Source organism: Diceros bicornis, chromosome 27 (genome assembly GCF_020826845.1).
Source record: "Diceros bicornis minor isolate mBicDic1 chromosome 27, mDicBic1.mat.cur, whole genome shotgun sequence".
Taxonomy (NCBI): Eukaryota; Metazoa; Chordata; class Mammalia; order Perissodactyla; family Rhinocerotidae; genus Diceros; species Diceros bicornis.
This window is the reverse complement of record NC_080766.1, coordinates 38,488,357-38,511,947: the sequence shown is the minus strand read 5'-3', so window position 1 is coordinate 38,511,947 and position 23,591 is coordinate 38,488,357. Positions and strand designations below refer to the sequence as shown.

At 44.2% G+C, this 23,591-nt stretch overlaps 1 protein-coding gene across 1 annotated transcript in view; it reads left to right on the top strand.

Moving 5' to 3' along the window:
* Positions 1-23,591, top strand: part of ERG (ETS transcription factor ERG) — a 188,398-nt gene that overhangs the window by 128,099 nt on the left and 36,708 nt on the right. Inside the window, exons 3-4 of the mRNA XM_058523108.1 lie at positions 1,287-1,504; positions 19,095-19,246. Coding sequence (XP_058379091.1) covers positions 1,287-1,504; positions 19,095-19,246 — 370 coding nt within the window. The remainder of the gene's footprint in view (positions 1-1,286; positions 1,505-19,094; positions 19,247-23,591) is intronic.

Here is a 23,591-nt window from a genome sequence, read left to right as displayed (position 1 = left end):
TGCTACTGTGAACACATATCCTAAACCAAGAAATGTAAGAAGGGCATCGTAGGCAGTGGGGGTAGGAGGGAGCAGATGATAAACACAGGTCAGTTCCATCACTGATTCTCTGATTGATCTTGACTGAGGTGAGGTCTGGACCTTTCTGGACCTCAGATTTTCTCATTTAGAGATGAGAAGCTTGGACTAGAAGGTCTCTACAGCCCCCCTGGCTCCAAAGTTTCATTTTTAAAAAAGGTGTGACCCATCCAGCGTTTACTTCTCACTAGTTGATAGCGATACCAAGGACGCCAAGGGACTGGAATGAAAATGAGCTATCACATGGATTTTTTTTTTCTGTTATAGAAACCAAAATTGGATTGTCTCATAGTTATTCTACGTAGAGGCCACGCAATATATCACTCAAGTAGTTGAAATTTCCAAGTCGAATTTGCCTTTGTTCATTTGACTGTAGATTATAAGCATAGCCACAGGCTCACCACTTGTTTGACTTAAAACCACAGAAGAATGATCCAACAATGACACATTTCTATTTCTTCTCACCAAGTCATGCAAAAGAGCAAAGATATTAATAGAAAGTAAGGAGGGAAAAAAAGAGCTAGTCAGTGATCCAGATATTTTAAACATCTTGGTATTTGGAGGCATCTGGATAATTCACAGCTTTTTTTTTTTTTTTTTTTTTTTTGGTTCATTTATCATCCAGATGTTCGCCATCATGGAAGCACCACTTGAAACTCTATTTCAGCTAATAACTTAGAAGTGGAAAAATTCGTATCTTTGTACGTTTGTCCTTTGGTGCTCCATTTCTCCCCCACTCTTCTAAGTACCTCTTCTTTAAAATCTCCTGGGAATGTGGCAATTTTGCCAGATGTTTAGGTGTTAGCCGTCACATTTCTTTTTTTAATCTTCATGACCATTCTGTTCCCTGTCTGCTTGAATTATAGATTGCATTTGTCAAAGAATGACACATGCAATTGGATGTCTTCTAAGACCTTTGAAATTCAACTTCCTTGAGTTGAGATTAAAGTGGGTATTATCTGTACGGCTGCAGTCAAGACTGGCGTGTTTGGAGACCTACATAAAAGTTTTCCTAGGCGGGGCAATTCCAACTCTTACGGTCTAGAGGGAAGAAAACCAGCTACTTTTTTCTTCTGAGAGGTAGACATGGATACCCTGAAAACTATCTAAAATGTGGTCTCAATTAGAAATGACTCTAAAGTCAGCAGCTTTGTGAGACATGACTGTCCTTCGGAGTGTCCTGAATGTGTGTTTCTTTGGGTGTTCAGGAAGCGCTATCAGTCGTGAGCGAGGACCAGTCTTTGTTCGAGTGCGCCTACGGAACGCCGCACCTGGCTAAGACGGACATGACCGCGTCCTCCTCCGGCGACTATGGACAGACATCCAAGATGAGCCCACGCGTCCCTCAGCAGGACTGGCTGTCTCAACCCCCGGCCAGGGTCACCATCAAGATGGAATGTAACCCTAACCAGGTGAACGGCTCCAGGTAAGGAGACCGCTGACTCTGTTCTCTGGGACTTCTGGTTTTCCTATCCCCTGAAAAGGCGGAGTAGAAGTTAGTCACGCTTCTCCAAAGATTATTTCAGAAAGTAATACCATTGAACAGTAACGTTGGGCAATGCTGAGAAAATGTGTTCTCCAGTGGTTTGCGCTGAGGATAGAGGTGGTAAAACCCATAGTACATTTACCAAGAACTCGCTTTGAAGATGTGGTGTTCAATTGCATTTCCCAGCCATGAGGGCTCTGTGGGAGGGGGCCCATGCCTGCATATGGCAGAATTCATCTCTGAGGTTTCTATTGCCTGGAAGATAATGCTGTCTTATGTTTTTGTGGAGGGAGAGTGTCGGCTAGTGGCCCCACAGTGTAGCATAAGTCCAAGCCATTTGACTTTGCTCATGGACCTACTTCATCTGTCCTCCCCTACCCACCCCTTTCCCCTCCCCTCTCCCCATCTCTTCGCGCACGCGGTTTCTTCTCATCTTTACTTACACTTAAAACCAAGCTCCAACATCGCCCATAATTATTAACTTTCCTGAGTTTGTCATGATAATGCTGCTGTCAGAATGTATTATCAAATGCAGAACAATCCCTGGGACTCAAAAGTGTTTCATCGGATGCAGTTTTGAAAAGTAAAGTTGATTTCAATTATGATATAGTATGCCATATATATTCAGGGAGGAAGAATATAATGTTGCATAATCTGACATAATGTAAGAACAGCTCACATTTTTGAGTACAAAGCCCTTTTACATCCAATGTCTTGTTAATCTCCCAAGCAGCCCTGTGAGGGATGCTCGTCCCCATTTGATGGATGAGGAAACTGATGCTCAGGCATTTTCTGGCTAACCCAGGATCACCACTTAAAGCAACTGAGAATTTGGATTCAAACCAAGCATATTTGACTCCACACCCAGTGCGTTTTCCACTCTGTTGCAGCTATAATAGGCCCTTTTTGCTACATATATATTTTAATGCTAAATACGTTTTTTATAAGTGTCATGTTTTATAAGTGTGGAAACCATTGCGTCAACTTCTAGTGTGGTGTTGACAAAGGTGCCAAGTCACAGTACTTTAGAGGGAATGTCAACAGTGAGGCCGGACGTGCCAAACAGGGAGATGGGAGATGCCAGAACTTTCCCGGACTCTGAGACGTCAGTTCATTTCTGTTCATCTAGTTTCTTCTTGAAACTGGGAACAATAACTCTGATGTTGAATTTTGATACAACACAGGTCCCTTAAGTGGAATTCATGCCAAGGCAGGCCCATCTTGGACCTCATCAAGAGATTAATTCCTAGACTTCTGAAAGGACCTCAGTAGAAAATGCAATCATAGGGTCCAGGATACCAGAGTCCAGGGTAGTTATTCATTATGCGTAAATATTTTACAGGTAAATCCTATCCATCTGATAGAATGTTTCCACTGATCGTTAGCTGTATATATTTCTGAGACTTAGAAGAATGCAGTGTAATCATGTTCTAAAGAATGCAACTATGTTTATGTGGAAGAATGGTGTGGAGCTAACCCTGGAATCATTGAATGGCTTCTAATTTTGATGAAGTCATGTGATCCTGTACCCGCCAAGATAGTCACGGTGCAAACAGTAAGAGCAAGATGCATTTCTAAAGCTTTCTTCTTCGAAGGCTGGTTTCTACCTACAGGAAATACATCAGCGTGTGTGTTTGTGTGTGTGAGAGAGAGAGAGGGAGGAGAGAAAGGGAGAAAACACTGGGGCAAAGGGTCACGGAGATGATTTCCAGCTGGTAGTTGCAGAGCAAGCCGTGGCCTGGCCCTTGTTTCTGGACTCTGGCCCAGGACCAGCTCCAGAGTGCCAGTCTGGATTTAGCAAGCCTCAGAAGGGAGACTGAGTGAGGAGGTGAGAACGGTGTTGCAGAAACAAACCTCTCTCTTGTTTTCACCGTGCTGTTCCTGAATTTGAAAAAAGAGAGAAAGAAAAAGCAGCCTGCGGTCTTGCGGGAGAAACACGAGTACCATTTCCTTTGATGCCGGCCTGTGCTTTCCTTCACTAGCTGATATCCACTCGCCCACCTGGCCAGGCCGTGGGGCCGCCTTCCCAGCCTGAGGTGGTTACCACAGGGATTCTGGAATGGGGCAGGGGCTCGGGGCGACCCTGAGCCTTGCCAAGGGGCTTCGGTCCCCAAGAAAGACACAGACGCCTGAGCAGCCTCTCCCACCTTCCTCAGCTCAGGACTGGGGAAGGCCCTTCAGTAGTTCCTCTCTCAAGCAGGTGCAAAGATGCGGGCTCAGGTCAGGGTCTCTTCCCTGGGGAATGAAATTGTTTTTGGAGGAAATGGACAGTTTTCTTGCAAGGAAACAAAGGAAACTTTAATATCTTCCTCTCTGGGGCCCTCCCAGAATTCTAAGGTTACTCAGAATGCTTCCATCGTAGAATTTTAAAGGCAGTTTCAGCTTTTGAAGCAAGCTGTGACGTGTTTTGGTGGTGGGTACGGAGGGAAGTCCATGACGTCCCTCTCTGGTCTTCTTTGAGGGTCTGCGGTGGTGTTGGTCTGGCAAGGCCTGTCCGTGAGGAGAACACTGTTGACTACATCTGCCTTTCATCAAGGTGCACGTGCTTCCTGGGTGGGAAATGGCGGGCCTGGTGTGAAATAGGGAAGGAAGGGGCACATCCCTTCACGAACTTGCCCACCTCTGTGGAACTGAGCTATGGTACAGAGGTCAGCTGGTCACTGGGTGTCACTATTCCCCACCCGCAAGAATGTTCTGGGGAGACAGGAGGGTGACATGTATTGATCCTCTTTGTAGAAGAGAAAAGTACAGTGTTCCTGCCTATCCTTCCCAGAGCTCAGTGGGTCTGCTGGAGGTGAGTGTGGGGCTTGGCTTGGTGTACCAGTCAAAGTTCTCCAGAGAAATAGAACCAATAGGATACATGTTGAAGAGATTTGCAGACATACCTTATTTTATTGCGCCCTGCTTTATTGCACTTTTCAGATTCTGCAGGGTTTTTTTCATTTCTTTATTTTTTTTTGTGTGGTGAGGAAGATTAGCCCTGAGCTAACATCTGTTCCCAATCCTCCTCTTTTTGCTGAGGAAGATTGGCCCTGGGCTAACATCCGTGCCCACCTTCCTCTACTTTATACGGGACACCGCCACAGCATGGTTTGATGAGCAGTGAGTCTGTGCACGCCCAGGATCCGAACCCGCAAACTCTGGGCCGCCTGAAGCGGAGTGTGTGAACTTAACCACTACACTGCTGGGCAAGCCCCAGATTCTGCATTTTTTACAAGACCCTCCACCAACAAAAAGATTACGACTTGCTGAAGGCTCAGATGATGGTTAGCATTTTTTAGCAATAAAGTATTTTTTAATTAAGGTATGGACATTGTTTTTTAAAGACATAATGCTATTGTACACTTAATAGACTACAGTACAGTGTAAACATAACTTTTATATGCACTGGGAAACCAAAAAATTTGTGTGACTCATTTTATTGTGATATCCACTTTATTGTGGAGCTCTGGAACCAAACCGGCACAATCTCTGAGGTGTGCCTGTGTTTTAGAGAAGCGGCTCACACAGTTGTGGAGGTTATCAAGTTTGAGATCTGTAGGGCTTTCCGGCAGGCTGGAAACTCAGGCACGAGTTGACCCTACAGTCTTGAGGCAGAATTTCTTCTTCAGGGAAATCTCAGATTTTCCTCTTTAGGCCTTCAACTGATTAGATGAGACCCACCACATTATCAAGGATAATCACCTTTATTTAATGTCAGCGGATCGTAGATGTTAACCACATCTATGAAATACCTTCACAGAGACACCTCCATTAGTGTTGGATTAAATCACTAGGTACAATGGCCTGGCCAAATGGACACAAGAACTTTAACCACACCTGGTGCTCCCAGGCCCTGTGCTGATCAGTGGTTGGTGGCGCCATTCTTTTCAGACCAAGGTTCAAGGGCTCTGGGAGGATGGAGAAACTTAGTTCCCAACCGAATGGTGGAATTGTACGAAACCTCAGCCCCAAGAGGCTCACAAGCTCCTGAAATGAAATACAAGTGGTGAAACGAGATCTGTTGCCGTTTTAACAGAGCTCTATAAAACGTAATAAAAGGAAAACAGGAGAGAAAGGAACCACTGCCTTGTGAGCCAACGGGGAGGTGATTGTGGGTTTCGCTTGGCTGCTGCTGTATCAGAGGGCACGATTATTGCAGACACTAATCTAGTTGCACATTGTGTAGACACAGGACATGGTTTCTCAGCTTCAGTGGTCCAGGCCACCTTGCTTTTTTCTTTCTTCACTCCAGCCTCACGCACAAGAAACCCCCATGTGTGTTCACACACTGGAGAAGTGTTAGTGTGCAGCCAAACTGGAACCAGCTGTTCCCTGCACGGTACACACAAAGGGCCCTGCTGAGGGTTTCAGTGCCTGCCTGGCCTCTAGCAAGTCCCCTGCTGACAGCCTTAATTCACTATGAGGTTCCTAAGGCTCAAGCCACTATAGACTGACAGGATAGGCTAAAACATAGATGCACACACACACACATACACACTCACACATGATCCACAACAAAATTGCCTTCCCATTAGCAGCAGGCATTACCATGTGCACAGCAGGCTGCTTTACTCCACCTAAGCATCCCTGGCTCAGAGATTCAGCCGAATCTCAGGCGGGTTGCACTGGGCATCTCCTTCATCCTTCCACAGGCAATGAAAAATCCTTGTAGCCCACCTGGAGGCTCACTGCAGGTAGGACTTAATGAATTTGTGTGTCATGCTGTGAGTCCTCCTCCAGCCCTGTCCCCAAACCACCTGGAGTCATTAACTCGTTGTTTGAGTCTGTTGGGTGAGGGTCCCCCTGGTGCGGTTGTTCTCATAGTGGGTCCCAGGACCAGCAGCATCAACACTACCTGGGAGCTTGGGAGAGAGGCAGATTCTCAGGCCCCGCCCCAAACCTGTTGAATCAGATGAGCCTCTGGGATGGAGCCTAGCACTCTATTTTAACGCACCCTGCATGGATTCTAGTCCTCAGTGGTCCAAGAACCACTGCTCTGTTGCAGGATCCAGGGAGACGAAGAATGCGAATCCCCAGTAGCTGGGTGAAGGTGGCCCGTAGAGTGAATAGTCTGGGAGAAAACAGCGTGTAGACGAGGGTTTGCTCCCAGGAGGTCGTCTGCCTGAGCTGAGGAGCTCCTCTCTCAGCTCACACCACAGTGGTGTTTTGTCCAGCTGAGCCTGTGCAGTAAGAGATGGGGCCTTGCCTCTCTACGCGGTCTGGGAAGATTCACTGTGTGACATGACTAACTCTGCCTAGAATCAGATAGCAAGGTGATTTTGACATCATATTTAAAAAGTCTGTCACCCGTGGTGTGATGTCAATGGCAGAAAGGGAAGGTTACCCGATTGGTCCATCTTGGCATCAGACATACTGGTTGTGCACGCCATCCTTCGTTCATCCAACAAGTATTTATTGAGCGCCTACCATGTGCAGTCACTGTTCTAGGTCCTTGACATACAGTCATAACCCATACAAAGTAATTCTGCCTCGCTGAGTTCCCTTTCGAATGGGGAAGACGGCCATTGACCAGATAACGAATTAAAATACACGGCAGGTTAGATCCTGGCAAATGCTCAGGAGAAAAATAAAGCAGGATAGAAGGTGACGGTTCTAGATAGAGTGGCCTGAGAACTTCACCTCTGAGAAAGCGACGTTTGAGGAAAGCTCAAAGGCAGGGAGGAGGAAGGCTCTATGGTTAAGCAGCAGAAGAATATTCCAGGCAAAGAAGGTGGTAAGTGCAAAGGCTCTGAGGTCAGCCTGAAGTGATGGAGGATAATCGTGGCCGACCTGTAGTGACCAAGGGGAAGAGGAATAGGAGATGAGGTGGAGGGATTGTGGGGCCATTGAAGGACTTTGATCTTCCCTCTGAGTGAGCTAGGAGACCATCGAGGGGCTGTAAGCAAAGGAGGGATGTGATTTAGCAGGCTCTCCTTGGCTCCTGTGTGGAAGCTGAGACCTGCCAGGAGGTCCCTGCAGGGACTGGGTACGGGAAGGTGGGGCCCGTGTGAGGGTGGTAGTGACAGAGGGATGGGGAGAGGCGATTGTGTTCTTGATGTATTTTGAAGGTTGAACTCATGTGCTTTGCTGATGGGCTGAACCTATGGAGTGAGGGAGAGGGAAACGAGGATGAGCCCAAGGCTTGGGGGGTTCACCCCAAATGGGGTGTAGATAAACCACAACTAAGAATCCTCCTGAGGTAGAGGATAGGCCCCCCTAACTGTCAGTCCAGACACTGGAGACATGCACTTAGCTCTAAAGACGCCAGGCAAAGTGGGAGGAGCTCTGGCCCCCTTGCCTGAGTTCAGTGGATTGTAATTCATTAAACCAGCTGTTCTCAACCACAGTGTGACCCCAGCGGACATCTAGCAGTGTCTGTGGACATTTTTGATTGTCACAGCTGGGGGGCATTCCTGGCATCTAGAGGGTTGAGATCAGGGATGCTGTTCAACATCCTACAACACACAGGACAGTGTCACCCCGAGAAAGAATGATCTGGCACCAATGTTAGTAGCGTCAAAGTTGAGACACCCTGCACTAAACCTACATTTATTTGGCGTTTACTCTGCATTGTGCACTGTGCTAGCTGCTATGAAGATGAGTTCAGAGAAGGTCACGGTCCCTTAAAGGTGAACAAGATTCTGTGGGATCGCCTGATAAGGACAAGTACAGAGGGATGTTCACTGTCTGGCCCTAGCAGGGATGAGGGTGTGACTCACTCCTCCTGGGCAGGAAAGGAAGACCCCAAAAAGGGCAATATTAATCAATATTTCTACAACACACTGTGATTTATTAATAGATTTTAGGACACAATATATCATCCAATTTCCTCATTAAATCTTTGAGATGGCATTTTGATTATACCCATTTTACAGATGAAGACCATCGAGTTTCCAAAAGTTTTCATAACTTGCTCAAGTCCACTGGTCATAGGCCACATGACTCAGGCCTGTGCTCCTCTTCACTCCCTCGAGGCTGCTTCCTAAAGCTGGACATCTTTTCTGTGTCGACAGGGACAGCAGAGTTTCCTGCAGGTGACAGACGAGCATTATGTTGTCTCTCTCATCTTCTGAGAGGTATTAAATGCAAACACCAACCATATTTTGATTTCTTACATATTACACATTTAAAAAACGTTTACTTCCACCTCATTTTGTTTCATTACAGCAGGTCAATTTACCTGCACTCACCTTTACATTACCTTCACGAAGTGTCTCCAAACAAAATCACATTTTAAAAATGATGAGTGTGATGAAGAGCCCTGCAATCTGAGCACATCAGTGGCTCTCTGTAAATGCTTGTGGGCTGAAATTAAAAGTGAAAAATTCTCAGTTTTAGGATGGTGACTGTTCTAGTACCTATTTGTCATTGTGTTGGAAGAGGTGCTTTGATCAATTACTACCTACAAAATAGAATCTTGGCTGAAGGTCTTGTAATATCAGGTTGTCTCATTTTATGTGCAACACCCAATATTTGATATTTGAAAGTGGTTCACAAGGACTGGTCTCTCTCCATGCCTTTCTCCTTTGACTCATCGAGATTTGACTTAGTGCGTATTTTCTTACATTTTCCATGAGACTTTACGTATTATTTTAGGACAGCGAAATTCACAACTGTAATCGCATTTGCTCCTTTCTGCCTCAGGGTTCTGAATCAGATTGGCATAAAAGATGTCTCCCAATTAAGCTCGGCCATTTTCCAAGGTGTGGGTGGCACGGTGTTGGAGACTTGCAAACTAGTGATTTTTCTGCACTGTGACAGTGAGGTCAGTTAGTAATAGCTTTTCCTACTTGTAAGGGGCTTTGAGTCTTTACGACGTCAGTTCATTGGGCTGCAGAACTGAGACAGGGATTGAGAGAGACTCACTCAGGGGAAAGTTAGGAAGGGGGACAAAAGCTCTGTTGCTGTTTCTCTGCCTGGAGCAGAATTTTGCTCATCCCTTCTCCTTAGCAGACACTCCTAACCGTCTTTGCCATCTCTTGTGTGGTCAATTGGGTGGGCGCCCTTTTGCAGAAGAGAGCCTAAGAGTTATGCTCTTCGTTATGATGCAAGTAAATTCCATCGGGTCACTGTGGGTATTGACAGCGGGGACGGGGGACTGCTTTGGCATTTTCTATCTTGAAAGAAAAATCATTTTGGTTAACCAGAATTTACATAGCCTGTTATGAAAATAAAAACCTGAAGCACCATAATGGCAATTGGGCTTAATTCTTTCCTTTCTGAAAAATGAAAGTGTTTCAGGCAAAAAAAAAAAAAAAAAAAAAAAAAAGAACTTACAAGATAGAAAAGACACCACATCTCATCTTTATCATGTAACTCTTTGTAGAGAATTTATTTTATAGAATATGTTATTTCCAGATGATGAATCCCCAAAGGATGCATTTCCCCCCAGTTTTCAAGATCTAAATGGGACATGGTCTTCCTGATACTCATTTTCAGCTGTATAGAGAAATATGTACTTACATAATGAAACTTTCTCAGGGAAACTTCAGACCCCTTGTAGGGACAAAGAACGAACTGTTGGTGAGTTGGTGGTGACTTTTTAATTAATTTAGTCTTCAACTGCTTCGGAGAAGGGGTAAGGCACCCGGACTGGTGGGAAGAGACTGACATTCCAGGTGTAAGAGAGAATATTTAGTAAGGGTAAAAATAACACACAGCTGTGAAGACAAACATCTACAGTTTCGCTTTGAGCCCGGAGTTCTACATGAATCATTGCCCAGCTCCACCCGCTGCTCGGGCCATGGGGTCTGAAGCAGCTTTTCCACTGCCTCTGATTCAGAAATAAAACAGACCCACAAATTACCCCGGAGCTCTCCAGACAATCCCCTCCTTGTCTGGGCTCCTAAAAATACCTTTTGTGGCGACTTACCTCAATTCATGCTATGAAACTTGATTAGGAGTTTGTTCGGCCGATGAGGACTAAGTGTGTGCTTTTAGGATTCTCAGGAAGAAAGCCACCTGAAAAGGGATTTATTCGTACTCAGGGTTGAGACAGGCCTGGAATGCGTGCCCTGGCTAGCCTCCTTGTGGGCCGTCTCACGGAACTGGCCTCTTTGGGTCCTTAGGATAGAGCTGCCAAAGAAAGCCTTTGTATTTCTCCATCACCAAGTTCTTCCTCACATGAAATCACCTAATAAACCAAAAAGAACATTCTGGAAGACAGTGACATTCTAGTAAACAGTAAGGCGCTGAAGACTGCATGGTAGTAAACACTAGCTTGCTTACCCACATAAGAGTCAGGGGTGATGTGGAACATGGTCTTCACGGGCAGAGTACGTGGAGTCTGAGTGAGAGAGGTGTTAGACACTGATATTCAGGCACCATGAGACTAGGGACACCGATGTATCCCCAGCACCTGGGACAGTGCCTGACATAGAGACTTTCTCCATAAATATTTGTTAAATGAGTGAATGAGTTGAGGAAGCCCAGGGCCAAATGGCCAAGGAGAATCTAGGTGCTATGGGCCAAGGAGGGGCTTAGGTGGCCATGGCCAGGTTGGATCTGTATTTGGGGAAGATCATGCCAGTAGAAGGAGAGAGGATGCTCTTGAAGTCAAGCTTGGGAATACTCCACCAACATGGGATGGAGGGCAAGGCGGTGGAAGGTTGTCTCCAAGTGCAAGAGGAATTCAGGAACAGGAAGGAGGATGGGCCTGGAGAATGGGTAGATTTTCAAGAGGATTGGCAGTTTTGCCTCTACCCTCTAGAAGAAGTTATATTGATTTCCCAAATTTGATTTTGACTTGCCCTGGACTTTAAGGCCAAGCACCTCTGCTAACTGTACTGAAATGAGGGTGAATCACGGATTTAAAGTGGCCAGTGAGCTCAGGGCTCTCTTGGGGCTGCGTTCAGTGACATTCTTGGATAAATGAGGACCATTCACACTCCGCACAGATGACAGCGCAGGGCTGAGGCTCCGTCCTCGTCAAGCTAATGGCCACATCTGTGCCATTTCACTGCGGGCTCTTTCCATGATGGAATCTGCCCTGTTGTAAGTAGACTGTGATGTGAGAAAACCAATGTCAGATGCCAAGTTTATTTTGTTTTTCAAAAACCAAAGTCCTAATTTTAATTTCTCGCTGCCTTTTTATAGGGACATTACTCCTTTTCAAAAGCAGATATTATGTGTGGAAACAGCTAAATGAAGCTTTTGTCTTGGGTTGTGTTCCACTTAATCTTAGAAAATTACATTGACTGCTTTTTCAGTGGTCCAGCTTCTATCCTGGTCCTCAATTCTCTCTCTTCTCAGGCCCACGACCTGAGTCAGATTGATTCTCACTCTGCCCTCTTAACACGTGAACTTCTCCTCTGATTTCTTCTCACATTTGTGAATGTTAGCCCATTGTCTACACAGAACATGCAGCATGCTGAGCAACTCAAGGGTGTTTTGGGGAGGAGCATATGATATTCAACTGTAAATTGAAGTGACCAATTTTTTTTAATCAGACTTATCAAAATTCATATGTCTGTCCAAAAAAACATTACCATCTTCAGCTCCCTGGAGGCTCTGCTTTTGTCTGCACATGCCTGCCCCTATGGTTCACATCTGCAACTCTCTCCATGGCTGTCCTCAGGGCCACTCCCAGGAGACTCTTCTGAAAATACCCGGTAGTGATGAAACTGAGTCTTTGGAGAGTCCATTCATTGTGTTTTATGTCTGTGCAAGAGACTACTCGTGTGGAGTTACCAGGTGAGGTCCTATAGTGTGGTGGTTAAGTACTTGGACTCAGGACCCCAACTGTCTAGGTTAAGATCCCGCCTCCTCCACTGCTGGTTGTGTAACCTTAGGCACAACCCTGATCCAACCTCTCTGCACTTCATCTGTAATTTTGCTGCTGTTTATTGGTATTGACCTCATGGAGCTGTTGTGTGGATGAAATGAATAAGAACAGCTAACACATAGCATTTCTCATGTGCTAGGCACCATTTTAAATGCTTTATCCATATATTTACTATAATGTAAATACATGAAAAGAGTTTGGAGCCATCCCTTGCATGAGTCAACAGTCAAAAACTGGATAGAAGATGAACCAAATAAGGTCTGTACACAATTGTTTACTCACAATGCATTAGGTGCTCTCACTGGCAAATTTGAATTGAAAACACAGAAATTAGAAGAGTGTGGAAACTGCAATACATAGCATTCCATCTCTGAAGATCTTTTGTGTTTTTTAACTACACACTTATTTTTTTATATTTCTGCACTGATGTCTCTGGTTGACCAGTTCTTTCCAAAACTAGTGTCAAGAAATGGCAAATATAGAGGACTGGCTGAGGACACACAGGCTCTCGATGTCTGTGGCTGAAGCAGCTGAAAGCTATGTACTTCGAGCACCCTACTTTGTCACCAGCTCCTCCTGGCACTGTGTGGAATGTTCTTAGATCTGTTATGGGATTCTGGGAAGGATACTGCTTGGTGTATCATCAAGTTCTCTTCAGGAGAAGCCACGAGAGAAACTTCTTGCAAGTTTCAGCCCAGGTCTTTTGGCTTCTGCCGAATAACTGGTTCATTTTTATCTTTTTGACACCTTGGATTGTAATAAGATACACTTCTTTCTTTGCTTCGGCTAGTAGGAAGCTCAGAGATAATTGATATCCTACCTCTAGCAACTATAAATAGTAAGCTTATTCAATGTGCTGATTTTATCTCTTGCTTAATTATTTTTCTACCCTTATTCACTTCCATTCCTTTGATAATTTATCTTATCGTTTTGTCTTTTATGCATTTTTATAATCCACCTCAAACTTCATATCGTTTGAGGAACGGTAAGGGAATGATATATTCAAAACCACCGCACATACACTTAAATATAGCTCTAGAGTTGCAGAAGAAAATGATGGAATCTCCTCCTTAGAAAAATGTTAACATAAGCTAAACACTTGTTCCTTCAAGTAGCTTCTGGAGAGTCATGCCTGGGGACTTGGGATTGGGGTTTCTTCCAGCCCTCTGATTCTGTAAGCCAATGAGAACCCAATTGAGTTTGGCAACATGTCTGACTTCTCACCTTAATTTAAATTTAGTGAAATTTCCAGTTTATTTGTTATTCTTTGCCGTGTCCTTCCCCCATTAATTCGGAATACCAGTATATTTTAAGTCAATGCTTATGTTCTCAACTCACCGGAATTTAATTCTCCAAATGCTGTTTAAGAGTGGTGAGTTAACTGATGCTCAACAAGCCAGCTTTGTTGGGTATGCATCTCCAGTTATTAGAAGGGCACCAGCACTCCATCTTTTTCACCGTGAAGGTTGAGGGGTCTTTCTGCACTATTTCTGTGTTCCCTAGACGGACCACAATTATGCCAGGTGCCATGGAAATCTATGAGATTGCTGCAGAGGCTAAACTCCTAAAGTTGTGTGGCCCCAATGGTGTTGTAAGGAAGATGGGGAGTGACATGCCTGACCTTTTGGCACCCCAGTGGTTGTCCAATGCCTTAGTGAAATTCTTCATCCTGAACCAGCCTTCCCCTCTAGGGGCAACCCCAGCCCAACATGGAATTTCACCTGCTGTGAGCAGAGGGAAGCACTGTCTTCCCAGCTCCTATCCTCTCTCACTGGGATGCCACGTATTATATGGGATTGGCAAGATGAGTGTTTTGTGGTTTACAAATAGAATTTGACAATATGGTTAAGACACAATAATTTTTTATTTATTTTGCTTTATTGTGATAAGAACACTTAACATGAGTTCTACCCTTTCAACAAGTTTTAAGTGTATGATGCATTATTGTTGACAAAGGTACAATGTTGTACAGCGAATCTCTGGGGTTTTTTATCTTGCTTGACAAACTTTATGCCTGTTGATTAGTAACTCCCCATTTCTCCCTCCTGCAGCTCCTGGCAACCACCATTTCACTCTTTGATTCACTGAATTTGACTATTTTAGATGCCTCATATAAGGGAGAATCATGCAGGATTTGTCTTTCTGTGGCTGGCTTATTTCACTCAGCATAATGTCCTCAAGGTTCATCCATGTTGTCATATATTGCAGAGTTTCCTTCTTTTTAAGGAGAATAGTATTCCATTGTATGTTATACCACGTTTTATTTATCCATTCATCCATCAATGGACGTTTAGGTTGTTTCCACATCTTGACTATTTGAATAGTACTGTAATGAAGATAGAAGTGCTGATCACTCTTCGAGATCCTGATTTCAATTCTTCTGGATTCCATTAGTGGGATTGCTGATCATATGATTGTTCTTTTTTTAATTTTTACAGGAACGTCTGTACTGCTTTCCATTGCATCTGTACCATTTTGCATTCCTATCAACAGTTTGCAAAGGTTCCAATTTCTCTACATCCTCACCAACACTTGTTATCTTTTGTATTTTTATAACAGCCATCTTGACAGGTATGAGGTGGTATTTAATTGTGCTTTTGATTTGCATAATAACTTTTGTATGCCCTTAAAAGAAAGAGCCTTTGAGATAAATATCTTGAACCGTGCTTATTTGCAATAAAGAAATTTATGCCCCAAACGATAAGACAGACATTTCATATTCACCAAATGATTATCCATTTAGCAAGCCTCTAATGAATTGCCTTACAATTTTCACAGGAACTGGTAGAAAACATATATGCAAATACTAAGAATACAGTATTTAAAGGGATGCTCTTTGCTATGTGCATTTCAAAAGCAATGCATTGAACGTCCAAATCCTTATCATGTTAGAGTAGAGAACACATGATCCTCTGTTCTAGGCAGTGCTTGGGCAGGTGGAATACCCAGCAGTGTGTGGGAAGTTTCTCCCTGAGGACTTGTAAGCCTTGCAATGCACAGTGACAGTGTAGGTGCAGCACAGTAAGCAAGGAGAAAGATTTCCGCACTGTGGATTTTTTCTTATCTCACCTGGGCAAAGAGCTGAGAATGTTTATGGTGTGGCTTTTAAGTATACACTTTCCAATTCTCTGAATCATGTTAAGATTTCTTTTTCTTAAACAAAGCAGCGTCTAAATGAATGGCACTGAAAAAATTTTCTTTAGGAATTGCCTCTATTTTTCACTTACATCTTTTTATACATTTCCTGGTTGTGTCACACACCTGCAGTGCTGGGGAATGGATGGTCCCCTGGGGCCAGGATGGAGTCCTAGAATAGGAATTGTGTATGTATTGCAACGCATACCGTAAACCACAGTAACATGGATGTTGGGGCTTTCTTGATGCCTTTCTGAAACTAAGATCTACTTTGCACTTTAAATAAAGGATAGCATCTTGCCTTTACTTTGTGAAGGTGTTCTGTGCAGGGGCCAGAATCCTGGACAGTGAATTCAAGCTGCTCAGCTTCAAGGCTCAGTTCTACGCCCTCCCAGCTCTGAGACCTGAAGCAGGTCCTTTCTCTTTTGCGTACTTGGTTTAGACCTCTGAGAAGTGGGGATGATGCCAGCACTTGCTGCCCCAGGCTGTTGGGAGAACTGATACCTGGGAAGCTCTCAGAACAGAGCCCACACATAGACATGCTACTCTTTCACTGTTAAAATTTCCAAGAGAATAAACAAGGAGAAACAACTGAAGAGTGGGGATAAAGCAACGAGAGCCCTTTAAACCAATATTTGTTGAAAACCTGCTTTGAGCCCAGCATGTCGAAGGTCCAGCCTGTCTGGGGTGGCCCTCTCTCCCTTTTGAGGTTGGAATTCCCTTAGATTTTTTACAAAAACTATTTGAAATGATCAAAAACATGGTTCCATTCTCTCTTCCTCTGGAGCTAAAACAAAATACGATGGAAGAAAGACTTTTTTCATTGTTCTGAAGGTGCAGCTTTTGAAAATAGGGTCTGAGGGTCTCATGTTGCTGTTTTTCTACAATGAAAGCTGGAATGGGAATTAATAAGATGAATTTTGTCTTGTGGTTATAAGATGAAAACAAAGTAACCTTACTGAAAATTGCCCCTATTTTAAATACTTATACATATTTTTAGAAAGTTCTGGTAAAATGCAATTTAATAGCTCATCCTATCTCTGGATTTGGTGAGGGATCCATTTTAATGCCGTAGGAAAACCGTTGTGATCGGTGCCTAGAGCTGTTGTCCTCATATATGGAGATTAAACCATTAAGAATTTAAAGAAAATGAAAGAGTTGGTGTGAAGGGTCCATAATCCCCAATGTCCCCTAAATCTGTAGTTCTATACATGTCTTTGACCTTAACTTTTTAGATGATTAACTGCCTTGCTGGAGAAGAAAGAATGCATGGTGCATGGTATGCAGCAGGCGCTCAAGAAAAAGGGTCTAAATGGATGAGTGAATGAATGGATCTGAGCAGTGCTCACCCCAGACTTTAGAGTTGTTTCTTGAGTTTTACTCATCACCTGAGCGGCATCTAAAGTCTTTTTCCTAAAGAACTGAATCCTTTTAACTCTCTTCCCTAGTAACTTCTCTCCTTGAGACAAATAGACCAAAACATACGCCCTCCACTCAACTGGTGGAATTTTCCAAAGGAATAGGAAACTAAGTCTCAAGTGAAGACATTCCGTGTTTTGATATTAGGATGGGTCTTTTAGAGATAAATGTTTGAAGCCAGGAAAAATAGCATCAAGAGGAAATAATGCATGTGTAGGCAGCATTGGAAATATAGAGGATCTGCACCATGGGAACTCAGACAGTTATTATTTTTAAATTTCCGTCATGTTAGTACAGCTGTGAGGATGCCATGAAGTAGGGCTATGTATTTCCAGGCCCGTGGTAGGGGCTTAGTCCTGGGTGATCCCAACTACAACCTCCGTCCACAGACGTATCTGCTCCTTCCTCATTGTCAACCCTAAACTCCTTCCATCAGCACCAGACACATGTGCAAGTGATGCTGAGGACAAACCTATATTTTCAGAGTCTCCAGATGCTGAACAAACTCCTTCCAGGGCACTGGGCCCTTGGTCTGCCCTTCCTGTCCACACTCCTGCCATGGGCATTGTGTCTGGAATGACCTTCTCCATCCCACCTCAGCGCTGTCCCACCCAGAGAGTACCCTCCTGCCTCACATGGTTTTGACCTTCTCAGACTTAGATCAAGTCCATGGCAGGCCAATTGTTCCATGATTCTGCAAGTTGGCTGCAGAGCTCCAACTAGTGAGGTGTAGAGGAGGCAAAGAAAGGCTTGTTGGAATGGAGCACACAACCCTCAGGTCCTTAGACACTGGAAATCTAAAATCCAGTGGAGATTTGTAGTTTCCCAAGAGTATGAAAAATCCTGTGTTTGGTAGAGCTTGAGAGACAATTTCCAGAAATTCACCTTAGAAAACATAACCCGACTATCAAAACCCCTCAGCTACAGTGATCCTGGGTTAATGATCTATGGGTTAACCATCTAAGAAGGCATGACATATTTTCCTGTTTCCTGGTTAAGCTGGATTTTCTATTTGGAGTTTTCCTATTAGATATGATTTCATTACGTCTTGTAACTTTCAAATATCACTTAAAAAAATATATATATATATTCTCTTTTTTATTTTTCCAGAAAGGCAGGTTTTTCTTTATCCAAATGGCCATGGCTGCCTTACTAACAGCAGCCCTGTGAACTGTTGCCTGAGGACCAGCATCTGAGTCCTTTCTGCACCCACACAACTAGTTTCCCACCCCTTTTCCCGGTCCTAGAGGGATGCTGGAGTCCGCTCTCAGGCTGCCTCCCAGGGCGCAAGTCTCGCTCCCTTTGCTGCCCTTCCTGCTTGCGCCTAAGCCTGGAACATTGTAGGTCTTCAATGCTCCATAGCTAAAGATTGCCTGCAGGGATTTGAAAGTCAACACAACGATTTTGTTGCGAGGTTTTGAAGAAGAACGTTGTTCTAGAATAACCCTTGCTGAGTGCCCCAGGTTTCGCCTCTCAGCATCTGTGTGCTCAGCCTGTTTACTGTCACACAGCAAGAACAAACCGCTCCACACTGTTCCCTGCAAGTCTTTCCAATCACTTGTCACAGATGGAGTTTTGACAGGACAGTTTCAGAAGGAGCTGGCTTGAGAAATAGAAAGCAGGTGGCAGCTTTGCTTCCCACGTGTCCGCTCTGTGCTTCGACCGAGCATGGGCACTGTCTTCGTCAGCTCAGGTGGCCATAACAAAACAGACTCGGGGGCTTAAACAACAGGAATTTATTTCTCACTGATCTGGAGACTGGAAGTCCAAGATCAAGGTGCCAGCAGGGTGGGTGTCTGGCGAGAGCTCTCTCCTTGGGTTGCAGATGGCTGCCTTCTCACTGTGTCCTCAAGTATTGGAGAGAGAGAACTCTCTGGTCTCTTCCACTTCTTATAAGCACACGCTAATTTCATCATGTTGCCTTCACCATCATAACTTCATCTAAACTTAATTATGTCCCAAAGGCCCCATCTCTAAATAGCATTACATTGGGGTTTAGGGCTTCAACATATGAAGACTGGGGAGGACACAAACATTCAGTCCGTAACAGAAACTATATTTGCCTTTTTACACTCTTCCTCTCTCCTCCGTTCTTCCTCTGTCTCCCCCATCTTGCCTTTCCTTGGTTCTCTCTGGGCATCACAAGAAGACCAGCGAGGCATGCTTTTCAGTTGCCGCAATAATGGAAGGATATATCTTCTTCTTCTCCAGGAACTCACCCGATGAATGCAGCATGGCAAAAGGCGGGAAGATGGTGGGCAGCCCAGACACTGTCGGGATGAATTATGGCAGCTACCTGGAGGAGAAGCACATGCCGCCACCAAACATGACCACGAACGAGCGCAGAGTTATCGTCCCAGCAGGTCAGATGCTCCCGAGCTTCTCTCTGCTCGGTCAGCACACCATGCCTTCCTAAGGCGTCTCTGAACTTCTTCTACTTGCCTGTGGCATGGATCACCCTCTCTTGTCTAGAGTAATGGCTGTCAGTGGAAGCCAGCAGAAGTTTGTCCACCTATGGAGAAATGTTCGCTGATCTGTGTGTGTGTGCGTATGTGTGTGAGAGAGAGCGAGAGAGAGCGAGAGAGAGAGTGTATATTCATGAAAAGTGAGCTTTCTAGGGACGAATTGCCCTTTCTCTGAGATTATTTGGCATTGAATATTATTTCTTTTATGAAGTATCATTTGTAATAGATGGTAGGCTTTTAAAAAAGTTTTCTTATCTGGCAAAAGGAAAAGTTGGGGGCCATACATTGCTTGTTCTCAAAATCTAAAATTCCAGCTATGACTGGCCTATAATACAGATTCCGAGAACCAAAATAATTCTTTACCACAGAAGTAATTCTGACCTTAACCGAAAGCAATAGCTCTGAATTTGAGGAAAATGCCAGGAACTTATTTATTTAGGGAAACTAAAGGTAACAGGAAGGATGACTTAAAGCTTCTCAGAGGAAATGTGCTACGTAAAACCAAAAATATCCCAGCAACAGTCACTACTGAGCAAATCCTTACTCCACATTAGGTGTTTTGGTAAGCCATTTGGAGGCATCCTCTCATGAAATCTTGGGAAATAGGTATCCTTATCATGCGTTCCCTGAGGAGGAGAATGAAGCTCTGAGAGGTCAACTAACTTTTCCAGGGGCATATGGCTAATAAGAGGCCAAGTTAGAATTCAAACAGGTCTGCCTGGCTCCTTCATTCTCTTCCCTAGGTGTGGGATTAAATCTCACTCCTTACAGTGGCCCCCATGGGCTCCCTCCCATCACTCACTGCAGCCATCTGGTCACCCCGTGTTTCTGCCTCAGGGGCTTAAACTTGCTGTCAGCTCAGCCTGAAACCCTTTATTCCAAGTAGTTCTGTCCTCTCTCAGGGCTCTGTGCAAACATCTCCTCAGAGAGGACTTTCCTGACCCCCATCTAGAGTCGCTGCCCACTCCATCCAGTGACTCAATCTCCTACCTGCCGTATTTTTCTTTATCACACTCACTCCCATCTGTCATCATAGTGTACATCTTGGTGAAAGTTTGCTTATATTTTCCTCCCTCCATAGAGTGTTAACCCCATAAAGGCCCTACTTCTGAGGCCAAGTGCAGTGTCTGGCATGCTGTAGGTACTTAGGAATATTACCTGAGGGAAGAATGGAGGAGCGGATGCCCAGCACTGGGCCCCACTGCAGGGCTGCTCCTCATTGCTAAAGTAATAAAAGGTATGCATGGGTGAAGTTTGCATAAACTTGATTCTCCCTTGCTCCAGGGTCGCCTAAATTCATCTCTGTGAAGTGTGATGGCTAACAGGTTCAAATCCCCTCCATGGTATTATTCGCCCCCTTCCACCCCTTATTCTGCTTAAGATCCCATCCAGTGGACTTCCATCACCTCCAAACAGGAGAGTTCAGAGTGCAGAGGACTTGGCAAAACATCTGACTTGGATTCGTGGACTGAATTTCTCTTCAGGATTGCCACTGTGTGGCTTTCAGCAAACTGCGTGAAGCTGATTTGATGTAGTTAGGTATGAGAGGGATCATCCTTTGGAGCCATGCCCGATCTTGAAGCACGTTGTAAGACTTTTATAGGAGACAGCGGAGTTCAAGCCTCATGTGTGCCTTATGGGAGGGACAAAACTGGTTTTAATGTTTATTGAAAGGCATTTGACATTTATACAGAAGCCATATATTTGGTTTGATCATGCAAGCTGAGCTACATACCCGAGACCCATCACTTGTTGCTGTGCCTTAGAAGAAGAGTCAGTTCCTGTTGCTGGGAAAAAATATGGATTGCAAATGTCCAAGGTGCCCATCCTGGATGTGTGGTACCTAAGAAAGGCTTGAGAATAGGGATGTGCCTGGGAAGGGACGGGAGGGCGGGGATGCTGTTGCCTCAGACACTGGCTGGATATGAACAGGATGAGGTAGAAACTGAAAGAACACTTACCCAAGCCCATCTCACCCTTTGCCCTCCCCCTTAGGAATGTAATTTCTTCAATTTAGGCAAAACAAAATTCTTAGTTCTCTAAGATGAGAGAATCAATCTGAGGAAAGGCCTGCATTGAAGATTCTTGTCTTGGTTTCTCACAGACTCAGACCCAGGAGGGAATGCCTGGTGCCACTTACATCCTTTAACTGATGAAGTCATATTTCTGTCATGCCATCAATGTGCTTTGATGTCATCAATATCCTTTCCAATAGGGCCAGACTTGAGGCTTTTTACATTAAGTAAAATGTTTAAAAAAATGTTAGAGGGCCAGCCCTGTGGCTTAGCGGTTGAGTGCTCACACTCTGCTGCTGGCGGCCCGGGTTCGGATCCCGGGCGCGCACCGACGCGCCGCTTCTCCGGCCATGCTGAGGCCGCGTCCCACGTACAGCAACTGGAGGGATGTGCAGCTATGACATACAGCTATCTACTGGGGCTTTGGGGGAAAAATAAATAAATAAAATTATAAAAAAAAAAATGTTAGAGATATTTACATGGGGAAGAGGCAAAGAACCAATTTAATTAAGTCAGAGCATCCACCATTTCTGATATACAGTAGGTGCTCATTAAATGTCAGTTGGGTGGGTGGGAGGATGGTTTTGCAGATTGGCCCATATGAAGTTTTTGTGTAAAGGCTGGTTTCAGCTCCTGAAGAAAGTCCTCTTTCAGCTGTTCCCTCCTCTGGTTGCTTCATGCTGAAGTAGGCAGTTATTCAGTTAATAGTGTTTGTAAGAGAGCTAGTTGTGGCTGATTTTGCAAGTTGTGAGTCTTTCAGTTATTGGTCAAGCTTTATATATTTGTGCTCATACACAGACACAAAGATGAACACACATGCATGCGTGCACACACACACACAGACAGGGCTGCATTGCATAATTCAGATAATTCCCCAATATGGCCATGAGATTGCAGGACCAGCTCGGTCAGCTGCTGCATCTGTATCTTCAGCCCTAGCTCTAGGATCCAGGCCCCTCACTCAGGCATGTTTGGGGCGTGGAGTGCTCTGCATCCATAGGTAGAATTCTCCAAACCTGGTTCTGACTGGTTCATACAGTTCCTACTAGTTAAACACATTGATTGACACTCATAAGTGCAAATCATAAAGATAGCCTAATGAAAAAAACATGTTATTCCTAAGCATTTGCACCTTCAATCAACTACACACCGATGTTCTTCTCATAGACCTAGAAATGGTCCTAATACACACTGACCAGAAAATTGGTGTGTAAACTTGAGAGGCAAAACAAAACCTGGAGGCATTGTCTGTGTTCAGATTGGGTTCTTGTACTAGGAACTCGGTTTTGAGAAGTGATTCCTCCCTTCTCAGTGTCCCTGGTTTTGACACTCAGTATCTTTAATTAACTCAAGAGCTATAAAGAAACTCATGAAATATCCCTAATGAATAAATGTATACCTTTATTTAATATATTTACACCGCCTCCTTCTTTCAGAATGGATTTAAGAAAGCTCACACAAATATACGCAAAGAAGCAAGTTGGAATCAATTTTAAAAATGAATGAATAAGGAGCATGGGCTAAAGTAAGAACTTAACAGAGACAGTGAAACCAGGAGTGAGGTTTACACATATATATATATACTTTTTTAAATGCAAACTTTCAAATTCTGCACAATCGCAAAGGTGGGTGTTATTCGGCTTCAAAGTGTGAGTAGGCAGTGTGATGGGGATGCCTCCATCCATTACACGATTCAGTGTCCCTAGGGTAAAAAGAAAACTAATGTGGGAAAGATGGCCCAGCTATGAATTCCGAATCTAGAGAAAAATGTGTTCCTTGGTTACTCATAAGGAGGATAACAGAGGAAGTCATGAGAAAAACACTCAGCCAGTGGGTCCACCAGACATTCTGGGAAGCCCTAGCTCTGCCTCTTGTCCTGGCAAGACTGTCGATTGTGCCTCTGCATCTCAAAGTGTACTGGCTACACAATAAATCTCATCTGTACTTTTCATCTACTATCTATCTATCTATCTATCTATCTATCTATCTATCTATCTATCTTTCTATCTATTTGTCTGTCTATCTGTCTATCTATATATCTATCATCTATCTATCATCTATCTATCTTTCTAGCTATTTGGTATGCATATCTGTATATCTAGGTCTGCCTTTTATGGGGTTGGGCTGTTTCTTACATTCTTGTAGATCAAAGTGTCATTCAATGAAATCTATCTTAATAAGAGGGGCCCAGGAAGTGTGACCTAGTTAAACAGCTCTTTGTTTGGTCC